The sequence below is a fragment of the Diabrotica virgifera genome, chromosome 3 (genome assembly GCF_917563875.1).
Source record: "Diabrotica virgifera virgifera chromosome 3, PGI_DIABVI_V3a".
In the NCBI taxonomy this organism is placed as follows: Eukaryota; Metazoa; Arthropoda; class Insecta; order Coleoptera; family Chrysomelidae; genus Diabrotica; species Diabrotica virgifera.
Window position 1 is genome coordinate 270805503 of NC_065445.1, and position 27826 is coordinate 270833328.

The 27826-nt window shown below is 33.7% G+C and overlaps 2 protein-coding genes across 3 annotated transcripts in view; both read left to right on the forward strand.

The window, feature by feature from the left end:
• The first annotated feature begins 335 nt into the window (after positions 1–335).
• On the forward strand, positions 336–18692 carry LOC114325584 (uncharacterized). The gene is made up of 5 exons (XM_028273685.2): positions 336–507; positions 4961–5261; positions 6650–7012; positions 11757–12030; positions 16685–18692. The coding sequence occupies exons 1-5, from the start codon at positions 488–490 to the stop codon at positions 18013–18015; spliced, it is 2289 nt and encodes a 762-aa protein (XP_028129486.2). The 5' UTR covers positions 336–487; the 3' UTR covers positions 18016–18692.
• A 3888-nt stretch (positions 18693–22580) lies between these two features.
• The window catches only part of LOC114325583 (serine/threonine-protein kinase SIK3-like), a 122847-nt gene continuing 117601 nt past the window's right edge, over positions 22581–27826 (forward strand). For both annotated transcript variants that reach the window (XM_028273681.2, XM_028273684.2), the window contains exon 1: positions 22581–22775. In XM_028273681.2, coding sequence (XP_028129482.2) covers positions 22650–22775 — 126 coding nt within the window. In that variant the 5' untranslated portion in view covers positions 22581–22649. The remainder of the gene's footprint in view (positions 22776–27826) is intronic.

Below are 27826 nucleotides of genomic sequence, written 5' to 3' on the forward strand. Positions count from 1 at the left end.
ATTTTATCAATGTATTTCGTTGTTCAATATTTCGTAAATTGTTCCTCATATTATGCCTACTGAAATTTTGTCACTATTATCTTTCTGGAAATTTTTATAGTACCCTAAACTATTTTTTTGTAAGTCAAAATTACCGGATTCAATTTATCTGTTTGCCTTTCTTTCATTAGTTTACACGTCGGCTTATGTTGAAACCAAAACCCAACAATAAAACAAATTTATATTTGCCAAAAAATCTGCAGATTTGCGCGTTTGATTATTTTTGTTAATTAGAAATAGTATCGATTGTTTTATCGCACTAAAAGTGACTCAAAAACATAACAATGTCATTAGAGTGGTATTATTGCTTTATTTATTTTCAGATTTAATGCCACTTCACCATCATATTATTAATTTTAGTCGATTGTGTAGTTTTAGAGATTGAACGCGATATGAGTTTAATATTTCGTGTAGTAGGAGTTTGTTGTTTACCTGGAATTCTTTAGACATGTATGATCTAATATTGAAGTAAGTAAGCTTCCTCCACGCTCCTCCTTATCACTATCTCTCTCCTATCCTATGGTGCTACAGCTCAAGTCAGGTCCTAGCCTCCCCCAGCATCCGCCTCTGAGCATCCCATTCCCTGGCTGCTCTCATCCTGCAGTTATCCACCTTCAAAATATCTTTAACATCGCTTCTCACTTCGTCTATCCTTATCTTTTAGCCCCTTAGTTATCTGGAAGGGATCTATCAATTGGCTTTGAACTCGTACTTGCGCTTCTGTGTGCCTTGATAGCTTTAACTGATTTTAACAATTTCCTTGGTACCTGTACCAAATTCTCGCATAATTAAGTATATTTTATCTCTGTTTATGTTATCAATGGCTTGTCGAAAATCTACAAAGTTTTGGTAGCTCCCAGATTTGGCACAAAGATCGTGTCCCCAGCCTTTAGATAATATTTGTTTTACGTTGAATAGCTGGTTAATGGTAGACCGACCATATTTTGGCCATGTTATGTGACACCAAGAGATATATAATATACTTCATTTAGTAATACAAGTAGTAATACAAGTAGACGGAAGAAGCGGGCCAGGTCGAAGAAGAACATCATGTTTTTTTCCTCTTGTGTAAGACATTTATTGTTTAATGTTTTAGCAAGTAAGTCTAATGGTTCATCAAATACCCAGGAACATTTTGTTGTTGTTGGGATTTACGTTTTTTAAAATATGGAGGGCATTTTTTCTTCGATATTCTTTTTGAGAGCTACTTTATTCGCTACTTTTGGAAATATTCTTCTTGTGGTGCTGTCTCCTTTAGTGGATGAATGGTGGAGGTTGGCGACTACACTAGCAAATCTGTCTCTGTCCAGTGCGGCTCTAAACAAGGATATTGAATCAATGCCGGTCCAGTCTCTGATATTTTTAAGCCATGAAATGTGGCACCTACCGGGACCCTCTCTTCCTTAAGTCATCCCTTAGATTTTAGATGATCATTTGCGCGAGGCGATACATTTCGTTTCTTATTATGTGACCTAGGTAGCTAACTTTTCTAACTATGATGATCTTTAGCAGCTCCCTATTTGTACCTATTCTCCTCAGGGCATTTTCGTTAGTGTTGTGGGTTGTCCAAGGTATTTTCAAGATCCTTCTATAAAGGCAGAGTTCAAAGGCTTCTAACTTGGTTATCAGCGTTATTTCGAGCATCCAGGCCTCCGTTCCATACAATTGTATTGACCATACATAGCAATGCCGAAAACGACATCTGAGACTTATATTATTGCAACTGTCACAAAATAAGCTTTTCATTTTGATAAAGGCTTTTCGGGCTACGTCTATTCTCCCTCTTACTTCTTGTTAGCTAATAATAAAGTTGATTGTTGAAGCAGCACCCAAGATATTTGTATGGGTCTACGGTCTACCTATTCAAAGTAGAGGAAGGCCGCAAATGAGATGGACAGATGATGTCAAGAAGAACGTGGGCTCTAGGTGGATAACTGTAGCGACAGAGAGAGAAGAATGGAAAAGGATTGGGGAGGCCTATGTCCAAAGATGGACCGAAAAAGGCTAATTAGAGACGTATTCAAACTGTTTGTGATTCATACTTGGAAGGGATACACACTTGATATTTTTATAACTTTAATTTTCGCAGTATTGGTCTTCATCCCCATTTTTTCACAACTCTCAGTGACCTTATTTAACATTCTGCCGAGTTTTATAAGGTTATTTAGGTACTCTTTGTCCGTATATCCTGTATATTACTAGATAATATAATGTAGTTAATCTTTTACCAGTTTCTCAAAAATTTAATTGAAATAAATTTATTAATAACGCTTTACTTATCAAAACTATCTATTATTTGGAACACACAGTTTGGGTGTCACTGTTGCATCACTTTTCATAGTTCAGAAATACGTAGAAAGCTGAACATTTGATGACACAGATTGTACATTAGTACAGAATTAGTGGTGAAAGATAAATATAATACCTAACATTTATCAACGACAGATAAATGGATATTGCAATTTTTATATCGCGAAAATAATGGTAGGGGAGCCCAAGCGGGGATTTTTGCAGTTACTCGAGTGTGTCAGATTATCACTTGGGGAGAAACCTTGTACCCTGTAAATGTACCTCTACCATTATATTGGCTCTTAGTACAGGGGAGTACGTTAATGGGGGTCCGAAAAAAAATCTATCCTTAGAAAAACACGAAATTATCAGATTAAGATAATGTAAGCTAAGTACATGCAAAAGAGTGTATATTTCAAAAATCTGACGATTTGAGCGGGGCGTAAGGAAATGGGCGAGTCACAAAGTTTCACAAAAAAAGCGAATATTTCGCAAAATGAACGTCAGATCAAAAAACTAAAAAATGGATGTTTAATATTTTTTAAAAATCTATCGAATGATACCAAACACGCCCCCCCCCCCCACGGAGAGGGGTGAGGGGTGAATTTAAAATTTTAAATATGAGTCTCGCGATATTTCGCGAAATGAACATCAGCTCGAAAATCTGCAAAATACCCGTATTCAATGTTTTTGAAGAATCTATCGAATGCCACCAAACACGACCACCCTCGGTGGTGAGGTGGGGGGTTACTTTAAAATCTTAAATAGGAGCCCCCAATTTTTATTGCAGCTTTGGATTCTTTACGTAAAAATATGCAACTTTTATTCCAAATATTTTTTCGAATTATAGATAGATGGCGCTATAATCGGAAAAAACAATTGTCGGAAATGGAAAATTAAATTTAAAAATGGAATGTCCCCCACTAGGGACACTAGTCCCCCACAGTTTTAGGACCTACTCTTCACAACCCAATAGGTCCCCATAACGTTCGAGTAACTACAAATTTAGCATACTTTCCTCCCCTACTATAAGTTTATTCAGGCTATAGTTACGTAAATAATTTTTTTAAATGGTAGAGCTATGGGAGGTATATTATCATATCATTGTCAGTACATTGATAAAGATATCTGGTCGGCTTCAGCAATTAAATAGCTCTGTATCCTTCACAGACTCGTCTAATCATAGTTTTAACTTCCATGTTTTCTTTGTTCTCCTTCTTTAACATATATAGCTTCTCTTTGTTCTCCTTAGAGAAGTGTCTTAATTAATGTTGGTTGTGATTTAATACAATTAAGTGCTGTTCTTGGTTGTTTCTCACTACTTGTGGAATAAGTAGAGAAAGAAAGATCAAAAATAAAACTATAAACAAGAGATTAATGGAAGAACATAGAAATTCTTATAAGTGCCTTCTCGATTGAGTTTTGCGATCAATATGCCAAACTTTTGCCTGTCATTAGCTTGATGAATTAGCAGTTTTGTGTTTTGTTCCTGTTATATTCCTCTTTTATGTTATGTAGCTAGGATTTTTTTCTATCTATATAAGGATTTTTACAGATGCCGCCGTCTTCCTTCTTTCAGCCAACGTTTCCAGTCCTTTCTGTTCTGCCATTCTCCATCTCTATGGTCTCGTCTTTCCATGGCCTCGTCCACTTCATGCCTCCATGATCTTCGGAGTCTACCTCTTCTTCTCTTTCCTATTGGCTCCAATCCGCAATCTTTGATATCCACCTTGTACGATCTTCTCTTCTCACATGTCCATACCAAATTAAACGTTTTTCTTCTATGTAGCTGAGTATGTCTTGTTCTAATGCCATTCTTAGTTTTATCTCCTCATTTCTAATGCGATCTATTCTTGACACTTTGCAGCTTCTTCTCATGTACTCCATTTCAGTTGCTGTAATTTTGGACCTGTTTCGTTTGTTTATTACCCAATTCTCTGCTCCATAGGTCATTACACTACGTACCAAGGTGTCATAATATATTCTCTTCTTTGTATTTCTGGTAATCTGTCTATCCCACTGTACCCCGTTCATTTGTTTAATACATGTTCTTGTCTGTGCTAATCTGTTGGTTATCTCTTGCTCGGTGGTCGGTGGTTCCATTCTTTGAGAGTTTCTAAATATTTGAATTTTTCATTGCCGTTAATTTCCCTATCATCAAAATTCTATATAGAATCTACGACTTGGTCTGGAATAAACTGGTGTCTGATCGGCCTATGGAGGAGCGGTACGGCAAGGGAAAAGGGTTTGCGGCTTGGTGGTACTCCTCCATAGATCCCTACCGAAGGATGTTATCGCCCAAAAACGGTGTATATATAATTTTTTGTAGTATTTATTGCGGGTTTTAACTCTTACCCTGTTGTTGTTGTAAAGGTTTTTTACGCCTTCTATTAACCTCTGTATTATTCCGATTTCCTTCATCGTGTTCCATAGTTGTTTTCTGGGAACCGTGTCATATGCCTTTTTTAAATCGATGAATACCATGTGTACTGGTCTATTTTTTACCATTTCTTTCTTAATTAGTTGTTGGAGTGTTTATATGTGGTATACATGTGGATTTTTTCTTACACATTATTTCTGTATACATTTTATAATGTTTATTTTCTACATTTGAAGATACTTTATTTTCCAGAAAAAATAAGAACGATAACGATAAATGGCGAGGAGTCGTAATAACCGTCACCTGTATATTTTTTTGTATATGCGTTGCTATAATTGTACTAGACAATACGCTAGGAATTTTTGACTTGGACAGTCCCAAAATTAAAAACTGTTCAACAGAACATGGTCGACGGAAAATCTCAAAGCCAAAGCTGTCAAACTTTAAACTAAAAGAAACGGATGGTAGGTGTTATGTTAGCATACAATCCGAAGGCTGTGCTATTACCTGTGATGGAGCGACTGTGCAAGATATATTGAAAAGTGATGTTGATGTGAGTATTTTTTATGCAATTACATAAGTTATCATGTATCTAAGTTGTACACTGTCTCCGGAATTTAGTCGTGAAATCTGTATACTAAGCCACGTCCTTTCCTTAAACTTCATCTGAATATCTGTGCTATCGATAAATCCAGCAACTTTCTTACTATATAGGTTAGGTTAAAAGGTAATAGTTTAGTTAATGATTTTTAAGGTGAATACCCATCTATGGGATTAAGAGTTTTACATTTATAAAGAACATATTTAATACAGAAGTTCCTTCTAATGGAAAGGCAGATGTTGCAAATACGTTTTAAGGACATAAAACGAAACGAGTGGATTCGAAATATTAAACAGTTGAAGGATGTGAGAGAAAAGGTAGCCGAATCTAAATGGAAATCTGCGGGACACAACATCAGACACGGAGATGATAGGTGGAACAAGGAAATACTACACTGGAGACCATACGAATACAAAAGAAGCAGAGGAAGACCACAGATGGGATGGGTTGATGACTTGAAGAGGTAAGCCAGACCCAAATGAATGAACTTGAATGAGCTCAGGGGACAGATACAAATATAGACAATAAGAAGGGGAGGCCTACGTCCTAAAATGGATAACATGGGCTACATAGATTAGATAGATAGATAGATAGACAGTTCCTTCTTCTATAGCCATTTCTTGTTGTTAAGGGCAAACATAGAAGAAAACACGAATTAAAACATAAAAGAGAGTTATACAATTTGAAAAAATATAGCTAATATAATCGGAGATACTGCTGTTGAAATAACTGTAAAAAGATTGCGTAAAATAATGATCAAATGCTATATTTGGTCAATATTGTTACATGACACCGAGATCTATTAGACTCTGAAGGCTGATACGATTAATCGCCTAGAAGCGTTAGAGATGTGGTTGCATAGATGAGTGTTCCGAATACCCTGGACAGCGATACAGACCAACGAAGCGGTGTTAAATAGAGAGCAAATGTCATTCGTGAGTAAGCAAAGTCTCACGAAATTAGGAAAATTTTGACACGTTACAATGTCGCCCTAAATATGAGAAATCTTTTATTTTTGAGTGAAAACTTAGTCTTTTGCTAGCAGTTGCCGCTAGGGCATCTATGCCATTTCGTTCGTTGCAATCCGGGACTGCACGTCGTGGTTTGTTTTGGTTGGATCGGAGAGAGCAGTATATGTGCCTCCTGATGAGAGACTAATAAGTTTCGAAACCGGTAGAGGTGCTTGCTGCACTCTCTGATTGGACTAGAATATGGTGCGGCTGTATTTTCGTTTTGCAACGAAATTGAAAATGGTTATTCATTTTTGACTTTTATTTTTTGTTTGAATTATTTGAATTAATACGAATAAGTGTAAACTAAATAACTTTTATCTTTTACAGAACTGCGGTGGAAGAAACGTAATACTTACACTTAAGGGTTTATCCATTCCTAATGGCAAATTAGAGGAAGGATGGTTGAATGGCTTTCCTCTTTCAGTAACATCGCTCCAAATCTCAGAAAGTGTAGATGATTTAGGAGACAGGGTTTTTAGCGGCGTTCCTTTTCAAATTTTATCAGTTTTAATATTAGACAACACGAATTTATCTCAATTAAAAAAGAACATCTTAGAAGGTAGCAAACTTAAAAGAATGGAGTTTAGGTTCATCGATACGAGGCAAGTTGATTTTGAGTGGGGACTTTTGCAACCTGTGGCAAGTTCATTGGAGATACTACAAATACAACGATGTTATCTTGAAGCTGAGGTAAAAATTTATATTCAGACTTGTATATTTAATAGGCAAGTGGTTTACTAGGGTGTTCCGAAAAAACCGAAGTTTAAAAATGTTGATCTCCCCGGCTGTTTTCTGGTAATGGGCAGCCAATAAAACCTCAATTTCAAATTTCAGCCCAAAATGTGAACCCTAACCCATGTCCCGAACCCCCGAAAAAAATTTTTTTTTTTTTGGGATTTTCAAATATTTTTAATTACCTATTTTTAATCTATAACTTTTTGTAAGAAAACAAACAAGTAAACTCAGTAATTATTTTATTTTGCATTTGTGTTGAGAAAAAAATCATAAGCCACGTTAACAGGTTTAATATGGGGTAAAATATAATAAATATTACCCATTTTTCACGTTTATTGGTCTTTCTCAAGATATCTTGAATATCTACCTATTAAAATTATTCTCGTTAAAAAACGACACATTTTTCTAACTCATACATCTGAAAATAAAGAAATATCCAAAGCTGTTGCAAATAATTAATTTAAATGGAGAATAGTAACTACATTAGTAAAAGTTTGTTTAAAGGTATGCTTTATTGTCAAAAAATTTTACCAATTTGTGGACAAAGCTTATACAAAATAAAAAATACAATAAAAAGCAAAAAATAATAAAAAACTACAAACAAAACAAAAACAGAAACAGACACCAAGTAAATGGCGTGAGTTATACTACTTAATATAATTTTATAGTTATTAAGTACACATTAAAAAATTAAAAATTTTGCAAACAATATGTATACAACGTCAGAGCAAAAAGAAGGCGAACAAGGAAAAGGGAAAGGGAAAGTAAATCAAAGTTCTATGCCGCTGCAAATATGTACAAAAGTACTCGAAAGTAATAATCCTGCAAATCAATTTGCTGAATTCAAATCGTTTATAAAAAAGTCATTCACTGTATAAAAAGCTCTCTCTAGCAAATAAGCTTTCAAGGCCTTGCGAAAAGCGGGAAATGCTGTAATAGATTTGATGTTAGATGGCAGGTGATTGTGCATTTTTCTCTAATTGTATAGTATAGAGCACTTAACCAGCTAAGACCGTGGGGTTGGCAGATAAAGATTATGCTCCACGTTTCTAAGGGGATAGTTGTGAGTGGGTCTCTCTGGACCTTCTGATGCATGTTTGCGGATTAAACAAACGGATTCAAAAACAAACAAAGAAGGAAGAGTTAATATTTTAAATTTTTTAAAGAATTCTTGGTTAAAAGTTAATAATAGTTGCCTTTCTGAAATTAGTCCAGAAAGCCACTACGCATCCGCTAGGAAAAATATTCTGATTCGGATTTTTTGCACAATCTTACTCAAAAAGGACTCCTTTTAACAAATGTGCATGTTGCCAGGACCAAAAGGTGGTCAAAAATATTTTAAACGTTTTTTTTTTGTTTTTTTCCTAAAATTATTTTTTTTGCGTGGAAAAAAGTTTTTTTAGGTTTTTTGGATCATTCCAAACAGAAAAGGTCTTTAGTGACTTTTCTCTAAAAATGATAGTTTTTGACATATAAGCGATTAAAAATTGAAAAATTGCGAAATCGGTATGCGAAATTGCTATGTGAAAAAGTGAAAATTTGAATGTTGCCAAGGTAGGTAGATATTCTTTAAACATCGATTGATGAAATCCCGAAGAGTTTTTTGCAACACAATATTCAAAACTCCTTTGTTTTTTAATTGCTAATCAAGCGTTCGCGACACTATTTTCCACCGACAGTATGGTGCAAATGAAAAGAATAAATTCGTTATTTTGTAAACCGGCGACTTTAACGAAAAATCCCGAAACAGGTCGATTTTTATTTTTAAGTTATGATATTGTGGCATATATGGTATACTAGTGACTCATCCATCTGGACGTGATGACGTAATCGACGATTTTTTAAATGAGAATAGGGGTCGCGTGCTAGCTCATTTGAAAAGTTCTTCAATTATCTATTCAGTAATATAAACATTTACATAATTATTTATACAGGGTGTCCAAAAAATTTTTAATAAATTAAATTATTTGACAAAAAAAGAAGTAGAAGGACACCCTGTATAAATAATTATGTAAATGTTTACATTACTGTATAGAGAATTGAAGAACCTTTCAAATGAGCTACCACACGACCCCTATTCTTATTTAAAAAAAATCATCGATTACGTCATCGCGCCCAGACGGATGACGTCACTAGTATACCATATATGTCACAATATCATAAATTAAAAATAAAAATCGACCTGTTTCGGGATTTTTCGTTAAAGTCGCCGGTTTACGAAATAATGAATTTATTCCTTTCATTTGCACCATACTGTCGGTGGAAAATAGTGTCGCGCACGCTTGATTAGCAATTAAAAAACAAAGGAGTTTTGAATATTGTGTTGCAAAAAACTATTCGGGATTCATCAATCGATGTTTAAAGAATATCTACCTACCTTGGCAACATTCAAATTTTCACTTTTTCACATAGTTTTTGAGGGTTTAAAATGGCCGATTTCGCAATTTTTCAATTTTTAATCGCTTATAATATGTCAAAAACTATCATTTTTAGAGAAAAGTCACTAAAGACCTTTTCCGTTTGGAATGATCCAAAAAACAAAAAACTTTTTTCCATGCAAAAAAAATAACTTCAGGAAAAAAACAAAAAAAAACGTTTAAAAAATTTTTGACCACCTTTTGGTCCTGGCAACATGCAAATTTGTTAAAAGGAGTCCTTTTTGAGTAAGATTGTGCAAAAATTTCGAATTAGAATATTTTTCCTAGCGGATGCGCAGTGGCTTTCTGGACTAAATAGGTAAAACGCTTTTTGTGATTCTCAACTACACTCTGCCTGCTTTTTTCATTTTAGAAATTTCATTACCCCTCAAAAAAGATGAAAAAAACAAGCAAAGTGTGTTACAAGTACATAGTTGAAAATCACAGAGTGTTCTACCGATTTCAGAAAGGCCACTTTTATTAACCTTTAAACAAATTTTTACTGATGTAGTTACTATTCTCCATTTAATTTATTTGTAACAGCTTTGTATATTCCTTTATATTCAGATGTATTAGTTAGAAATTTTTTTAACGAGAATAATTTTAATAGTTTGGTAAGTACTCACGATATCAAGATTTTATTTTTCTAATTCTTATTAACAACTGCTCTTAACAAATTGAAATAACTATTAACAAATGGAGATTTTTATTAAACAACTTATCAAAAAGAAAATTCTTGAGTTTCTTCGAATAATTTTTTAGGTGTATCTCACTTTTTTAGGAAAATTATTTTGTCTCGTGGCAATTTCTCGAAAAATGCTACCTTTTCCAGCTTTTTATTGAAAAAATACATTAATTAGTGATTTTTGGGATCTTTTCTAAAAAAACTGCTAAATCTACAATAATTTTTATATATTCTTTAAATCTGCAAGCAGCTACAAGTAAGAACATTTTGACAAGGATAGTTTATATTTTATATCTTGCTGAAAATATGTACCTAAATATTTTGCATATGCCTTTCGAGAAGTCTAGTACCGTTGTGTGTACTGTGGTTGCGGCGATAAAGTACAATTTTCTTACGTTCCAATAGAAAAAAAAAAAAAGAATGTGTGTACTTTGTACGCACGTAAGAAGTTATACTTCTATTATATGATTTCAACGAAATCAATATACTTTAAACAGTTTCTCTACTACTTTCCAAAACATTTTATTAAAACAATACCAAAAATTAAAAAAATAAAAGAGTAAAATACACACAAACACATTGAATAATGCCACAAATGATTTCTGAACAATAATTGTTGCCAAAAATTTTAATTAAATACGTATTTTCTGAAAAAAATTATATAATAATATACTTACAATCATAAAATCTATAAAAAAAAAATTAAAAAAATGATATAACTTGCATTGGGCTTGAATCTACTTCCCGTGTATCCCGCCGTACGAGAGTCGAAGCGATTTCAAACTGCGCCACGTTCGCGTATACGTCATGTGGGAATATACACAAACTGAACTGTTTGATTTTTGTCGAATTAAAATATAACAATATATAGAGTAAGAAAACGATACATTAGATGAAAATTTGTAGAAAGTTTGTTCGTAATCAGATTATGTAAATTAAAGCATTGCCTACTAGGGGTATAGCATAGCAAGTACTAGGTAAGTACATTATTTTTTTTACATTTTCCAAATAGGTATGAAAATAATTTTTTATTGGAATACAACTGAAACATTTAGAATTACGTACCTGTGCTTTTCAAAACTATTTAAAAAGTCACTATAATTATAAATTTTATTTTATTTCTGTCCTCACAACAATAAAAACTAATATATTATACAACATTTTTGTTTACCCATAACCTCCATATTGAACAATTATTGACAGATCATTTCAACACCCAATCAGAGCCCGTATAAAGACTAATACCAAACTGTCGGTATGCGCATGCGTGCAGATCAATATAAATTCACCCTCAATCTCAATCGCGCCTAAACAAGTATAACTTCAAAAAGGTTACTAATTCTTCAATGTTCAAAAAATTGCAATGGAACTAGCAAACCACTTAATTTCTATTGTTAGAATAGAATAGAAATATGCTTTATTGTCACTGAAAATTATACAATTTTATGGACAAAGCTTAACATAGAGTCACGAAAAAGATATACATAACAATAACAAATACAATTTTATAAAATTAGATAAATCGTCAATGTTTATAACTCTTGTTCTCTTTATCTTTATTTGTCTAAAACATTAACTTACTTTTCTTTATTTTTAGGACATTATAAATTTAACGGGTACAGGCACAACTTTGCAAATAGTAGAATTGGATATGATGTATAATTCCATAGAATACTTGAAGAGTAACTCATTCATCGATATACCCAGAGTCGTTCAATTATATTTAACAGATTGCAACATAAAATATGTGGAAAAAGATGCATTTAGCGGTATAGGACATGCTTTAAACTTGTTTAGTATTAATAAAAACTCTCTAAGCACATTGCCGAAAGGAATTTTTAGTGGTTTTCAAGCTACGTCTTCAAATTTTGGTAATTTCATATTGTTTATTAGATTTAAAAGAACAAAAGCGTACATTAAATTTTGTCCTTTCGAATACTTCTTCTTTAAGGGGCTATCCTAGTGTAACAGTAAGAAATTCATATACTTTTTTGGGAATTTCTAAAATAAAAAGTACTGTACCAATTGTTTTGAAAATTTTCATGAGCATTTATTATAAACAAAGTACATGTAAACAATTTGCATAAAAAATATTGAAAATTAAACGATTTATGCCCCATCTACTGGCACTACGAAAATAAAAACATAGCTCCACTACTGCAGTGATTGGGACTAGTCAATTTGGCGGTTTTTGAGACTGAAAATGTTTTAGCTAATTTAAAAAAATTTCAACACTTCATCATTTTTCCAAATTTTAATATTTTTCAAAAATCCTAGTTGATGGTATGGGAAATAACTTATATTTCAATAATGACTTTGAAATTTTATGTTTCAGGATCTCTATTTGTCCCAATCACTGCAGTAGTGAAGCAATGTTTTTATTTTCACAGTGCCAGTAGATGACGCATAAATCGATTAATTTTCAATATTTTTTTATAAAAATTGTTTTACTTATAACTCTTTTTATAATAAACGCTCATGGAAATTTTCATAACGATTGCTACAGTACTTTTTATTTTAGAAATTCCCAAAAAAGTATATGAATTTCGCACTTTTACACTAGGATAGCCCCTTAAGTGCCTTGTCCTCCCAGAACACTGCCGACAAGTCGCATTATCTCTACTTTGTACACAGCTGACCTAAATAGTATCGTGGTGCTCACTCCACACCACTGGCGGAGGTTCCTAAGCCATGTTTTTCTGCGTCCAGGGCCATGCTTTTCCTCTATCTTTCCTTGGATAATTACATGCAGCATTTTATATTTCGGATTTCTCATCACGTGGACAAAGTACTCCAGTTTTCTTCTTTTTATGATATTCAGTACTTCTCTTTCTGTGTTTAGTCGCTGCCTTACCGCTTGATTTGTTACCCTGTTCATCCACGATATCCTCAATATTCTGCGGTAAGACCACTTTTCAAAAGCTTCAATCCTTTTGCACATTGTTTCCGTGAAGGTCCTTGCTTCCATTCCATAGAACAAAATACTGAACACGTAGCAGCGTAATAAGCTTATTCCTAGTGTAATTTTTAACTCTCTGTTGCAAATCATCCCTGTCAGTTGCTAACAGAACTGTGTCATCAAGCGTTTCTAAGATCGTTGATGACTATTCCATTGGCAATTATACCCTCTATTCTGTCTTCTACTGCTTCTCTGAAGATCTTTTCTGCATACAAATTAAATAGGAGCGAAGAGAGCACGCAACCTTGTCTAACTTTTCTTAGAATAGAAATTTCTTCAGATTTCTCGTTGTTAATTCTGATGTCAGCTGTTTGATTCAAAATATAAAATTACCAAATCCTTTCTGAGAAATATAGCGCAACAATATCTAAAGCGATTCTCTCAAAAGGTGCACCCACCAAATACTGCTTCACCAAGCCCTGGTTTCTGGTTCTAAAGCTTTTACTAGGCAACGCTTAACATCAAATCGACATTTGAAACGATTTTTAATTCTCGCCAATAATGTCTTGTTTATTCCCAAACGGTCTCCAGAGACAACGCTATGACACTTCAACTCTGCCTTTTGGGAGGATAAGTTGAGCTTGGCTTTGGTTTCCATCAGGGTATTCTCAACTACGGTATAAGACGCAATCAATTACTTCTAGTGAGCTCCATTGTGCCTAATACTAATAACTTTTAACTAATCCCTATTCCACGAACATACGTCTGTTGGGGATTATCTCGACAACGAATATTTTACTGTGCAAATTATGAAGAACGAAAGTAAATTGCAAAATTCATTGTTGTTTATTGGAACAAATATTAGAGCCATTTACTTTCGCACTTCTTATGTTGCACACTAAAATATGCGTTGTCGCGATAATCCAAGACAGTCGTATATTCATGGAATAACCCATATTTCACGAATTTATTGTTCGTTCGCTATAACTTTTTCGATGCGTCACGATTCATTTTCAAACAAATTAAATCAATACATAAAATGAAACGTACGCCAATGTGTGTAGTACCTATATATGTAGTATACAGTATACAAAATGTATACAGGGTGATTGATTAATAGGGTAAAACTCAATAGCTCCGCTATAGTCATAGATAGCAATAAAAGTTAATAACAAAAATTTTAGGCACCTTTGAGCTTCACATTACAAAATTAGTTAGAATCTGTTCGATAACACAGTGGCAGACTAAACTTATGTTTTTTAAATGGAACACCCTATATTTTATTTTAAATTCGAAATCCTGTTAACTTCTCCATCACAAAAATATAAAGGTTTGTAATGTTATACAGGGTATTTACAAAGTTATAACCAATTTTATATATAAATCGTAACAAGTTCAACTCCATGTATAAATAAAAATAAGCAAAACAACATTGGTGTATTAATGCCTTATTTTTTAACGTATTGTCAAAGTTTTCAAGAATGGTCGATATTGCTAATTTTCTTAATATCAAATACAGGGTGAGTCAAAACGCAAGTACATTATTTTCTCAGTAATTTTAAATGGAACACCCTGTATTTTATATCACTATTGAAAAGTACCATTACAGTACTTTAATTTTTAGATAGCAGTCCCTATGTCTAAATTTATTAGTTTTCGAGATATTTTCATTTTTCAATGGACCAGTAGTGTGGTTACCCAAATTACCAGAATTTAATAAATTGGACTGATTTTTTTGGGGTTACGTTAATAATGAAGTTTATAAAATACCTCCAACAACAAGACAACAAGGGATGAGATGAAAAATAGAATACAAAGTGTATTTCGATGTGTTAATTTACAAATGCTCCGTAGAGTAAGTAGCTCATTCAATGATCGTTTTTAGGCGTACATAAATGTGTTGGGAGATAATTTTGAACACCTTCTGTAATTAAATATTAAAAATATTTTATTAAAAGTAGCTTCTAATTTTTTCAAACATGTTTTTTTGCAAAATGTATTACTGATAAATTATGTTTCGTTCTTTATTTGTTACATTGTTACATTTACATACAAAACTAGTGTTTAATTGTCTTCACAAAATATTGTATTTTGTGTTTGTGTGTTTTTTTGTCAAATTTATTACTAATTTTCTTTGTTTATTTGTTGCATTTACATAAAAAGATAGTTTTTAATTATTTCAAAAATGTTGCATGTTGTGGTTGTGTTTTTGTTTGTAAAATGTATTACTAATAAATTATTTTTATTTCTTTATTTGCTACAGTGTTACATTGGTTACCGGATTGATAATCGGTAATCTTCAATTGTCAATTCAGTCATGGCTTACTTAAAATTTAGATAAATTTAAACACCTAAAATAATTTGCTCTGAAAAATGAAAATATCTCGAAAACTAATAAATTTGGGCATAGGCAATGTTATATAAAAATTAAAGTACGTTAATGTTACTTTTCAATAATAATATAAAATACACATTGTGTTCCATTTAACATTACTGAGAAAATAATGTACTTGCGTTTTGACTCACCCTGTATTTGATATAAAGAAAATTAGAAATATCAATATAATTCTTAAAAATTTTGACAATAAATAAAAAAATATGGCATTAATAAACCATTGCTGTTGTGCTTATTTTTATTTAGGTATACAGGGAGCTGAACTTGTTACGATTTTCATACAAAATTGGTTATAACTTTGTAAATACCCTGTATAACATTACAAACCTTTATGTTTTTGTGATAGAGAAGTTAACAGGATTTCGAATATAAAATAAAATATAGGGTGTACATTTAAAAAAACATAAGTTAGGTCTGCCGCACTGTGTTATCGAACACCCTGTAACATTCTAATTAATTTTAAAACATGAAGCTCAAAGGTGGCTAAAATTTTTATTATTAACTTTTATTGCTATCTATTACAATAGCGGAGCTATTGAGCTTTACCCTACTAATCAATCATCCTGTATACACATCGACGTTCGTTTCACTTTATGGTTTGACTTAATATGTTTGAAAATGAATCGTCACGCATGGGAAAAGTTATAGCGGACGAACAATACCACAGATATAAACATATATTTTGGTGGTAAACACGTAGAATGTCTTATAAAAAATAGGAAGACTAAAATGGGCAGGAAATCTAGCACGATCACAGCAGAACAACCCTTCTAGAAGAATCTTTATCAAAAGTTGTGGGAAGTAGAAATAGGGGTAGGCCAAAACTCAGGTGGAAGGATGGTGTAGATGAGGATGGTAGAAAAATAGACGCAGCAAACTGGCAGCAGTTGGCAATGGATGGAACTGACTGGCCTAATAGACTTGGAAAGATCGAGGCTCTTTTATAGGACTGTAGCACCACTTATGACGATTTCACGAAATATCTAAAATACCTATCACTTTAGGTCGGTTTTTATAATTTTCTCGTTCTTGTATTATTTATCATGCGTCTTTTGGTGGCTTTACAAATTTCTTTGTTCATTGTGTTCAATTCTTGATTGTCAACATTTTCCCGACTTTTGATGATGGAATGTTAATTCCGAAAACGTTCTGTTGTGATTTAAGCCATTTTAGGGATTTTAAATATACCTTTTAAAAAGAGGAATTTTACTATTTCTTCTATTTGTTTTAGGTATATATGACATTTCAGACAATCCGTGGATATGTGATTGCGATCTGTTATGGTTAAAAGAGTTTTATATCACTCATAAAGGAATTTATTTTGGAGGAGGCCAAATTCCATTCCTATGTCACACTGATGAAGGTGCACAAGATTATACGAAAGTTGATTTTTGCCCTAGCAAGACGACGACTACAACTTCTACAACTTTAACAACATCTACAACTTCTACAACTTTAAAACCTACTACACAGAAGGTAATAACTCCGCAGCCGACACGATTGACTTCCACTAAAACTTCGAACGAAATAACCACTGAAAAATTAACATCATTGCCTTCGAAGTCTACCAGTACCATATCAGTTACATTTAGCAACCCCACTACAGACAAAACTACTACTACACAAGCACAACCGGTTGATCCTACAGAATATATTAGCATAACTTGTGATGACTGCACCAGAAAAATGTATAAAAGCTCCACCATTAATAGGATATACAGCCACACACTATCTGTAAGAAATGGATCCATTACATATGACTTTTACGAACTAGAAGGTACTCCAAACTATGAAATAACTTTACACAACTCAGTAGACAATGAGTACATGATTTGGTTTAACGTGGATCAACACGATGAAAGGGGCTGTGAATATAATATCAAAGAAGTCGTTAATTTACAAAGATTAAGCTTCAGTCAAAGATATATTCTTTGTTTGCTACGAAAAAACGAATCTACAGTTTCGCCGTTTGATTGTACTTCCCTGGTCGTACCGCCAGAATGGAGTGAGAAAACTTGGATTTTTAACAAAGATAAAGTTCTTCTGATAGTAATGTATGTTATTACGCTAGTTATAATCGTGACGATAACTGTTTTGATTGTGTATTGCATAATTAAAAGACACCCGAAACTTATAAAATCAAACAAAAAACTGACTGAAGAGGAAGACGGTATTTTTAATAGTAACCAAAGTTTTCCTTCGGTTAATTCGTTGTACTCAACCAGTAATGGGTATCTTTCACCAAGAATTTTGACTAGAAGATGGAGTAGTAGGAAGCTAAGTACTATCTCAGAAAAAGATTACGAGGGGTCATTTAACGCAGTTTACAACGTAACAGAAGGTCATTTATATGAAGCTCCTCCTCTTCCTCCTAATCATCCATCCAGGTGGAGAAAGTTGGAATGCGAAAATGAGTTTTTTCCTTCGTCTTTGTATCTAAATAGAAGAAACAGCTTTATCAACGAAATTAGACACCCCGTCTCTCCGGCACTGGACAACGTTAGATCAAAAAGTTTACCCGAAGAAAATAGCAGATATATCGCGTTTCATCTTAGCAAGTAAAAGGAATATTGAGTAAAAAAAAAAGAAAAATAATAGTATATTACTTTATGAGGCGGAGAAGCATGACTTTTCTTGACGCGCCCGATATTACGCGCCGAACGAAGTGAGGCGCGTAATAGAGGGCAAGTCAAGAAAAGTCGCTTCTTTGCCGAATAAAGTATACTATTTTTTCTTCAAACGTAGCAATTTTCAACCATAAATCAAGCACGGTTGCCGAAGGATATATAGAGGATTCAATAAGAAATAAGAACGATAATGCTCAAAAAATTTTAAACCCTCATGATTCGCCAACATCGGGAATGATTGCTGAAAGTTGTGCTCGACCATCAGTATCATCAACAATTACCAATGCGTATCAAGAGTCGGGAACATTTTTGCACGGTTTTAATTTTGAAAATGCCTCATTAACTAATTGTACTTTTAATATTACTATAAATAAAAATGATGTTTAATTGTTGTTAATGACATTTGTATTGTTGCTTTGTGACATGTTTCATATTGTTGCCATGACAACATTTTTCCCTCCGCCGTAAAGAAATGGGAAAAAAACTGCTGCCGGCGGAGACATCAAACTTTGACAGGATCAAGTTAGATAAGTAATGTCATCATTATTTGACGTTTGAAGAAAAAAAACTTTTTAATTTTGATTGGAATATCTTAATAAATATGTATCATACTCTTTGATTTTTATTTACATGGTATGTCTAAGATCCTATTATAGTATGTTGTGTTACACCGCAGGTCCCGAATAACACTCAAAATTTGACTATACGTTTATCCAAATGCTTTTTCTTCTTAGGGTGTCTGTCCGTTCCAAACGTTGGAGATCATTCTGGCTATGATGATGTTGTTGTACAATAGTTGTGTTGAGGTCTTTCTATAGTATGCTCTCAGGTTAGCAAGCCAGGATATTCTTCTTCGTCATGGGCCCTTTTCCTTAAATTTTACCTTGCAAAATGCATTGGAGTAGCTCGTATCTGCCTTGATGTCCTATTATATGTCCCAAGTACTGCAGCTTACGGCCCTTCACGATGTTGAACAAATCTGCGGTTATGTTCATCCTCCGTAGCACTTCTTCATTGGTGACTTCGTCTTCCATGGTAACTTCAGGATCCTTCTGTACAACCATATAGCTCAAAAGCCTGAAGTTTTGATGGAGTTTCCGCCTTCAATGTCCACGTTTCTACTCCATATAGAAGCACTGAGTATACGTAACATTTAAGGAGCCTTATTTTTGTTTCTAGGGTGAGGTCATGGCTCTTGAACACTTAGCTAATAGTCAAGAATGCACTTTTGCTTTTCCGATGCGACATCTAATCTCTTGGGTCCCACGACTCATTGATTATAATTCCCAAGTAGTTGTATTGTGAAACACGTTTAATTCTCATTTGGTTCACATACAGATTTGGTCCAGTTATGCCTTTGCAGTGATGCCTTTTCTTGCTGATGATCATTAGCGTGGTTTTGCTGGTATTTATATCTAATCCACATGTTCTACTTGTCTCCGTTATTTTGTTCATTAAGTTTTTCAGCCCTTCTATGGTATTGGAAAACACTATTGTATCATCTGCATACCGCATATATTACTGAGCTTGTCTCCATTTATTGAGATGCCTTCATCAATATCTTTTAGAGCCTCTTCAAAAATGTGCTCAGAGTACAGATTGAATATCAGTGGTGAAATGATGCACCTCCGTCTCACTCCCTTTAAGATTTTGACTTGATCTGTATATTCTCCATCTATTCGGAGCACCCCTGATTGATTCCAATACAGGGTTAGCTATTATTTTTAGGTCTCTTCCGACAATCCCTGTCCTCTTCAGCACTTCCATCATTTGTTCATGCCTAACTCTATCGAAAGCCTTCTTGTAGTGATCAGGCATGCAAAATCAACACAGCTGACATCTCTACATTTCTGAAACAACACCTGCACGCTAATTAAAGCCTCCTTCGTACGAACGGCGTTCACAAATCCAAACTGATTGGACGCAATTTGTTCCTCGTATTTCCGGTAAATTCCTTTGTGGATGACTTTTAAAAATAGCTTCAGCAGATGGCTCATTAGGCTTATGGTCCTACAGTCTTCACAAACTTTTGCTCCTGGTTTTTTGGGCAATAATAGTACGAATTCAGATTTGAGCCACTCTGCTGGCATTTTTCCTGCCTTCTATATGTCACTAAATATTTCAGCTATTATTTTTATTTGTTCTGCATCTAATAGCTTCAGCAGTTCTGGAGAAATTTCATCAAATTTCGGCGCCTTTTTTGTCTGATCTAGTCTGATCAACTCTTCTCTATGTAGTTGAGAGATGGACCCTTAAAACATCAACCGTAAATAAATTGGATGCATTTGAAATGTGGATCTACCGGAGAATAAAAAAATCAAAATTTCATGGAAGAAGAAAGGAAGCATTTAAAAATCGAAAAATTACTGGGAGCTATTTTCAACTGGCATATCTGGAGAAAATCAATTGAAAAGGCGTATCTTCTTGTGAGTAACAACATTTTTACTGCGTCGTGGTTGTTTATTCATATTTAAGTAAAAAAAGTGACAAGTTTTTAATTTAATAAAATAAAAATAATATTAAATTAAAAAACCTTATTGGGACCATTTTTATGGTCACACCTACGTGGCTTTTAAAAATGCAAGTCAAGCGGATGTTGGAGCAAAAGAAGATAAGGGAATTCTATGATTTGCAATTTACATCCCATCTGTCCAGCGCGGAAAAATTCCAACGAAAAATGGACCCTTATTACCTCTATAAAAATAAAATAGAAATAAATATAAATTCTTTTGCTCCAGCATCGCTTGCATTGCATTTTTAGAAGCCACGGAAGTGTATCCAGAAAAATGGTCCCAATAAGGTTTATAATTTAATATTATTTTATATTTTATTAAATTAAAATCTTTGACTTGTACCTAGCAGAAGTCGCTATGACACTCAGGTCATTTGGTTAGTTGCAATTCGAGATAAGTCGTCTGCATTATTTCACTTTGGTTTCTAGATAGCTATATAATATGCATTATCTGATGAAAAACTAACGAGTTTTGAAACCGTTCGGTCAGAGTGCTTGTACCAAGTGCTCTCTAAACGAACTGAAGTATAAGACGCGGCTTTGGCTTCGTGTTGCAACGAAATGAAAATGGTTACTCATTTTTATTTCCAAAGAAAGATACTTTTCATTCGTTTCAATATCTATTGTGAAAAAACTACGCACTGTAAACGAAAATGATCAACAGACGACTTTCTTGAAAATACCTACATACTTGCTCTTTAAAATGAGATTTTCCAAATTAAAAAATTGTTTATAAACAAAAAAGTTTGTAAGTACATAAAAACTCACATTGTGAAATGTATTTTAAATAGTTTCATTGTTCATTTTAATACCCATAAACAATTGAAAATAATGCTTGCCCTCGGGTTTAATTTGTAATAACTTTTTTGTTTTTTTTTTGTAAACATTTTCGAATTTAGAAAATCTTAAAAAAGGATAATAAGGTAAAAAATGTCGCAAAAATTGAAAATTAGAGTTATAAAAAGTCTACCTAAACAATAAAGCAAACATGACGAACAAAAAAATATATAAAACAGCCAAATACGGGAAAAAGAAATAAGAAAATAGATCGGCAAAATCTTCGTTAGGCAACCAGTAAAACAAATATAAAAGTTTAAATTGATTAAGAATCTAAAGAAACCCAAATCTAAACTATATTATATTGAATATATTGTAAAATTAATGAAAGAAGCTGGCTTAGCTTAAAGAATTAAGAAAATTAATCATAAAAATTTAAGTAGCTCCATGACATCAATTAAATCCGGCAATGCCGCATCAGCTGACCAAGTATGCCTCTATGTAATTTGAATACAAAAGCATTTTCAATAAATTAGTTTTAAAATATAGAAATCATTTTTCATTAACTTATCATATGTATCTAATGTATCACAATAATTATTATTTTTTATTTTAGTACCAATTCAGAAGATATCAAACAGTATTTGAGTAAAAAATAGTTATTATAGAATGTGTTACCTAAACAAATGATACGATAGATATTAATTATTAATTATGTATTGTATTATCAGAGTAGGTGTTTTTAATTTACAAAACATGTTAACTTCATTTTAAATAATTTACGTTTTATACAAAATTATCAAATATAAGAAAATATGTGTACATACTAGGTACCTACCTATTTAAATTTTCAAATTCGACAGACTATTTCAATCTTATCAATATTTTCAATTTTCAAATATCACTACTATAGAAATTACATTTTGGGAGGTGTATTTCATTTTTCATTTCGGAATAGGCAGAATTTGGAATGTTTAAGTAAAGGCTCAAATAAATAAAATAATTATGTAAAAAAAAACAAAATTCGTTCATTTGGGGTGTCAGCATAATCAACACAAATCTATGCGACGTCGCGGCGTAGTTGCCAAATCGAAGCGTTCGTATTTTGTGTGGCAGCAATCTAGTGCATCCATGACGTCAGAGCGCTGTGACGTAAATGAGGAGCGAAGCGAGATCTACAAGCAAAAGTATGAACTAAAATCTAGTAGTTTTGTAGATCCTTTGGTAAATGTTCTGTGTTTTTATATGTGGCGATGACGGATTAAGAAAATTCGGTGAAAATGTCGGGAAAAACCTTTCCAGTTGACAAATTAGTGCGTGTAGGTTATTATGAACTTGAAAAAACAATTGGTAAAGGAAATTTCGCCGTGGTCAAGCTAGCCACTCACATTGTCACACGGACCAAGGTTTGTAAAGGATTTCAATATCAACACATCTCAAATGTCAAAATGCATGTAATTTTCGCATATTTTTCACATTATGTCGCAGTAACAATAATAATATTCGTTCCTCAACTAGCACCTGATTGCGTTATCAGTTTTATTAATTATTAAAATCTTAAATCAATTTTACTTTCGAAGAAAAACATGTTGTGTATCTTGGGAAAATGCAAAGGTAGCAAGATAAAATGTGTCTGTTTTGTGTACTCAATAAATATTGAATAAATTTTCCATTAATTCTTAGTAAAGGTGGTATCTGAAGTACCTTCACATATTTGCATAGTTTTACTTGACTCCTTCCTGACTTTCCTTCCATTGAAGTTAGTTACCTTTATTGCATTTATTATTGTAACAAAAACAAAAAAACTACACATACTTACTTAATTAGGATTCTCAAGTCGTTTTTGTTTCTAAAGCAAAACGTGTCTGGCTATCAAGCTGCCATGAAGCAGCACTATTTGTTTAAATTTGCTCTGAATCATAATATCATGGTCTTTTACTTATTATGTTTAGTGTTCAGTAATTTCATAAAATTCTTGAAGAATTGACATTAGTAAAATAATATTTCTTCCTGAATTATCACTCCCAACATGTTATCAATGTTATGAAACACTAAACTCAAACTCCCTTTTAAGTTAAGTAACTTTCTTTTCCTGTAAAAGCATTCTGTATGTCATAGTTACATGAGAAGACAAAACGACTCTCTATTTTGTGTGCTTAACAAATAAATTTGTTTGCATTGTGCTAATTTGTTAAACAAATATTTAGAGGTTATGTATTGTAATCTACAATATCAAGGACAAGTTGATCTGGGTGATGAAAAACATACTTTAATAATTAAGAGAATGAATTATAATATACCAAACAACATGTTCACATGTTTATACTTCTTCTTCTTCTTCTTTTGTATAGGCATGACTGTCTGTTTTTTCAATATGCCTCTAGTAGGTTGTTGTTCCATCGTTTTCGTGGTCTTCCCACTGATCGTCTTTCTATTGAGGAACCGTCTCTCACTGCCCTGACTACCCTATTTGTTGTCATTCGGCTTATGTGGTCATTCCATTCTATTCTCCTGTTTCTTACCCAGTTATTAATGTTATCCACCTTGCATCTCTGTCGTATATCTGTACTTCTAGCTCTATCCCATAGCATCTTATGGTGTCTTACCATCGATTTTTTGAAGGGTTTTCATCTCTGCTGTTTCGAGCAATCTTTTTAACCTCTCTGTGTCGGGTCGTGTTTCTGCCGCGTATGTCATTATTGGTCTGACAACTGTTTTGTAAATATTCTGCCTTTAAATTTTTTTCCGATATTTTTATTTCTCTATGCTATGTCATTCAGGCAATCTGCGGCTCTGTTTGCTCTATTCACTTGATCTTCCACTTCTGTTTCGAGCCCTATGTAGCTAAATAGTGTGATGCCTAGGTATTTAAACTCCATCACTTGTTCTACTATCTGACCTTCCTGCTCCAATTTACATCTTATTAAATCAGCTGTTATAACCATGCATTTTGCCTTTTTTGGGGAAATTAAGATGCTAAGATCTTAATTTTCTGGCAATTATGTTAAATTGGTGCAGCATACGTTGTAAATCATCTTCACTTTCGAGTTCAGCTTTGGCTTTCGTAGTATCAACATCGTTAGCGGCGATTGCTTCGAAAATTAGATCCAGTTTTTGTTGATTGCCATTATCGTTATCAGTTAAAAATAAAACAACTGATAAATATACAATTTTTATCATTTAATTGTGTGGAATTTTAAATAGAAAAATGGTATATGTTTAATTGAACAACTTTCACGAGATGCAAGGAACCAGTGACGGCCCGTCTGCAGGGGATCCACATAATTTTCAAGGTAACAATAATGTAAATTATTTTATACCACAATATCCATACAACATTCCGCTCCAAAATCAATGGCAGGGCCAAAGCCAGCTACAATCACACCAACCACAAGCTTTATTTTTTCAACAACATTACCCACAAATTGCATATGGTCAATCTCAAGCACAGACAACAAATATGTTGGTTGATCAAATGGCAACTGCTGCAAATTACACACAACCACCCACACAGTTAGCATACCAACAACCTACTACAGGTAACTACGTCCCACAACAGATGTCTTTTCCATCAACATCGAGATATCCGGATTTGCCAACGCAAAACACTCCCATCAATAAAGCATGCCATGTCTCTAAGCGAAATGATGAAATCAAACTCTCTGAGGAACCAAAAGAAAATGAACCAGAAGTAGAAGAGCTCTACGAACCAAACCAATTCCAAACAATAAAATCACGGAGCAAACGCAAACGAAGCAGAGACAGCCCACAGAATAACTCGAAATCAGCAAAAACTATGACCATAAGTAACAAAGTTGAACTGAGCAATCGTTTTGATATACTACAAGATACTGAGGGAGATCAAAACGAAACCACAAACGACAACAAAAGTACCACAAAGAAAGTAAGCATTCCACCATTTATACTATACGGGGTGAATAAAAATGCCCCAAACCTGCTAAAGCTAATTGAAACAGTAACAACTGATTTTACATATCGCTTACTTTACGATAACAAAATGAAAATACAAGCCAATAGTGTTGAAAATTATAAAAAAATTAAAACACTACTGGATGAAAATAAGATTGTAAGACATACATACAAATTACCAGAAGAAAAACTTTTTCGAGTAGTTTTGAGAAACCTCCACCACAGTACAGACACCAATGAAATAATAACAGCGCTAAAAGAAAAAGGTCACATGGTTCATCAAATATTGAATGTTAGAGACAAACGAACCAAGGAGCCAAAAAACTTATTCTTTATAGACCTCCAACGAAACGAAAAAAATAAAGAAATCTATGACATCAAAATATTACTGCATGCAGTGGTTAGATTCGAAATGCCATATAAAAAGCAAGAAATAGTCCAGTGCAAGAGATGTCAGAATTATGGACACACTAGAAATCAATGTACACAGCAATTTCGATGTGTTAAATGTGCAGGACTACACGATTATAGACAGTGCACAAAGAAAAAAGAGGATGGTAAGCCACCCAAATGTTCTCTTTGCGGAGGAGCGCATCCATCAAACTACAAAGGGTGCCAGGTATATCTTGATATCATAAATCGTAGATTTCCTCAAAACAGAAGTGCGCCTGGCAAAATAAACACACCCCAACCAGCCAAAATAACAAAACATAGTAACACAAATGAAGAAAGGTCAATAGCTATGACGTATGCAGAAGCTGCGGCAGAACATGTAGTGTTACCAACAAATACAAACGCGCAACCAAATGCCTCAGCAAATGATTTTCAAGTAATAGCATTTCTACAACACCAAAACAATTACCTCCAGCAACAAAACAGACAACTGCAGCTAACAATTGAAAAACAACAAGCTTCAATCAACGACTTAATACTAGAGGTTAAAAAACTAAGATTGGAGGTAAAACAAGACAGGGAAACTAGAGTATAGATGGCACAGTTATTCAAAATTGCTCTTTGGAATGCTAATGGTGTATTGAACCATAAAAATGAATTGCAGATATTTTTAGAGTCTCATAAAATAGATATAATGCTAATCTCAGAATCCCACCTAACTTCTAACACTAATTTCAAGATATATGGATATACCAGTTATAATGCAGCTCACCCTGATGCCGTTAGACTAGCAAGAGCAGGAGCCATGGTCCTAATAAAGGATGGCATTAAACACCATTTGGCTGACAAAGTAGAAGAAACATACCTCCAAGCAGTCAGCTTAGTCATAGAGGATTGGATAGGGCCAATAGCGGTTTCAGCTGTCTACTGTCCTCCTAATTATCCACCTAACAAAGAAGCATTCACCAACCTCTTCAAAAGTCTTGGCAATAGATTCCTAGCAGGGGGTGACTACAATGCTAAACATACCAGCTGGGGATCTCGGCTTACAGCACCCGGTAGAGGCAGAATACTCCATCAAGTAAAACAGGAATTAAAACTAGACCATCTATCTACATATCGACCAACCTACTGGCCAACAGATCATCGAAAAATACCTGACTGCCTAGACTTCTTCATTACAAAAGGTTTTGCACAAGGATACCTAGACATACAGTCAAATTTTGATATTGCCTCTGATCATACACCAGTAATTGCTACAATTAACTCTTCGGTAGTATTAAAAGAAAAACCGATAACCTTATGCAATAACAAAACTGATTGGGATCTATTCCGGGATAAAATTGAAGAAAAGCTAAACCTAGCTATATCCTTAAAGAATGCAAAAGAACTCGAAGATGCGGTGGAGTACTTCACAACACTGGTCCAAGGGGCTGCATGGGAATCAACCCCTACCACAACACCAAAGCAAAAACAACTAAACTGCCCCTTAAATGTCAGAGAGATGATTAACGAAAAGAGAAGACTAAGAAACATCTGGCAAAGAACAAGGCACCCAGATGATAGACGAAGATACAATCGAGCTGCAAGGCAACTAAAAGAAACACTTAGAAGACTCAAAAATAAATCATTTACAGAATATCTACAGAACTTATCACCCTCAGCCGATACTAACTATAGTCTCTGGAAAGCCACAAAACACCTAAAACAGCCACGAGATCAAATCCCACCAATTAGAAAATCTGATGGTACCTGGGCCAAAACAGATGGAGAAAAGGTAGAAGTTTTCGGTAGATATTTGGAGGAAGTATTTCAACCGTTACCACCTGCAAACGGAATTAATGACGACGAAATATATGCATTCCTTGATGAAAACGAGCAACAAATGGAGCCTATTAAAAACTTCACAATACAAGAAACTTACGACGTTATAAAAAGTCACCTAGACCCCAAGAAGGCACCTGGCTATGACCTGCTTACCGGCCAAATATTTTTTTTTTTTTTTTTTATTCCATTTATTAAAATACGTAATAACAATATACAAAAAAAAAATACATTAAAAAACCAAGAGCCGTAGCTATGCTGGTTTTGTGGTAACATAATAAACATAAATATAATGGTAACAGATTACATA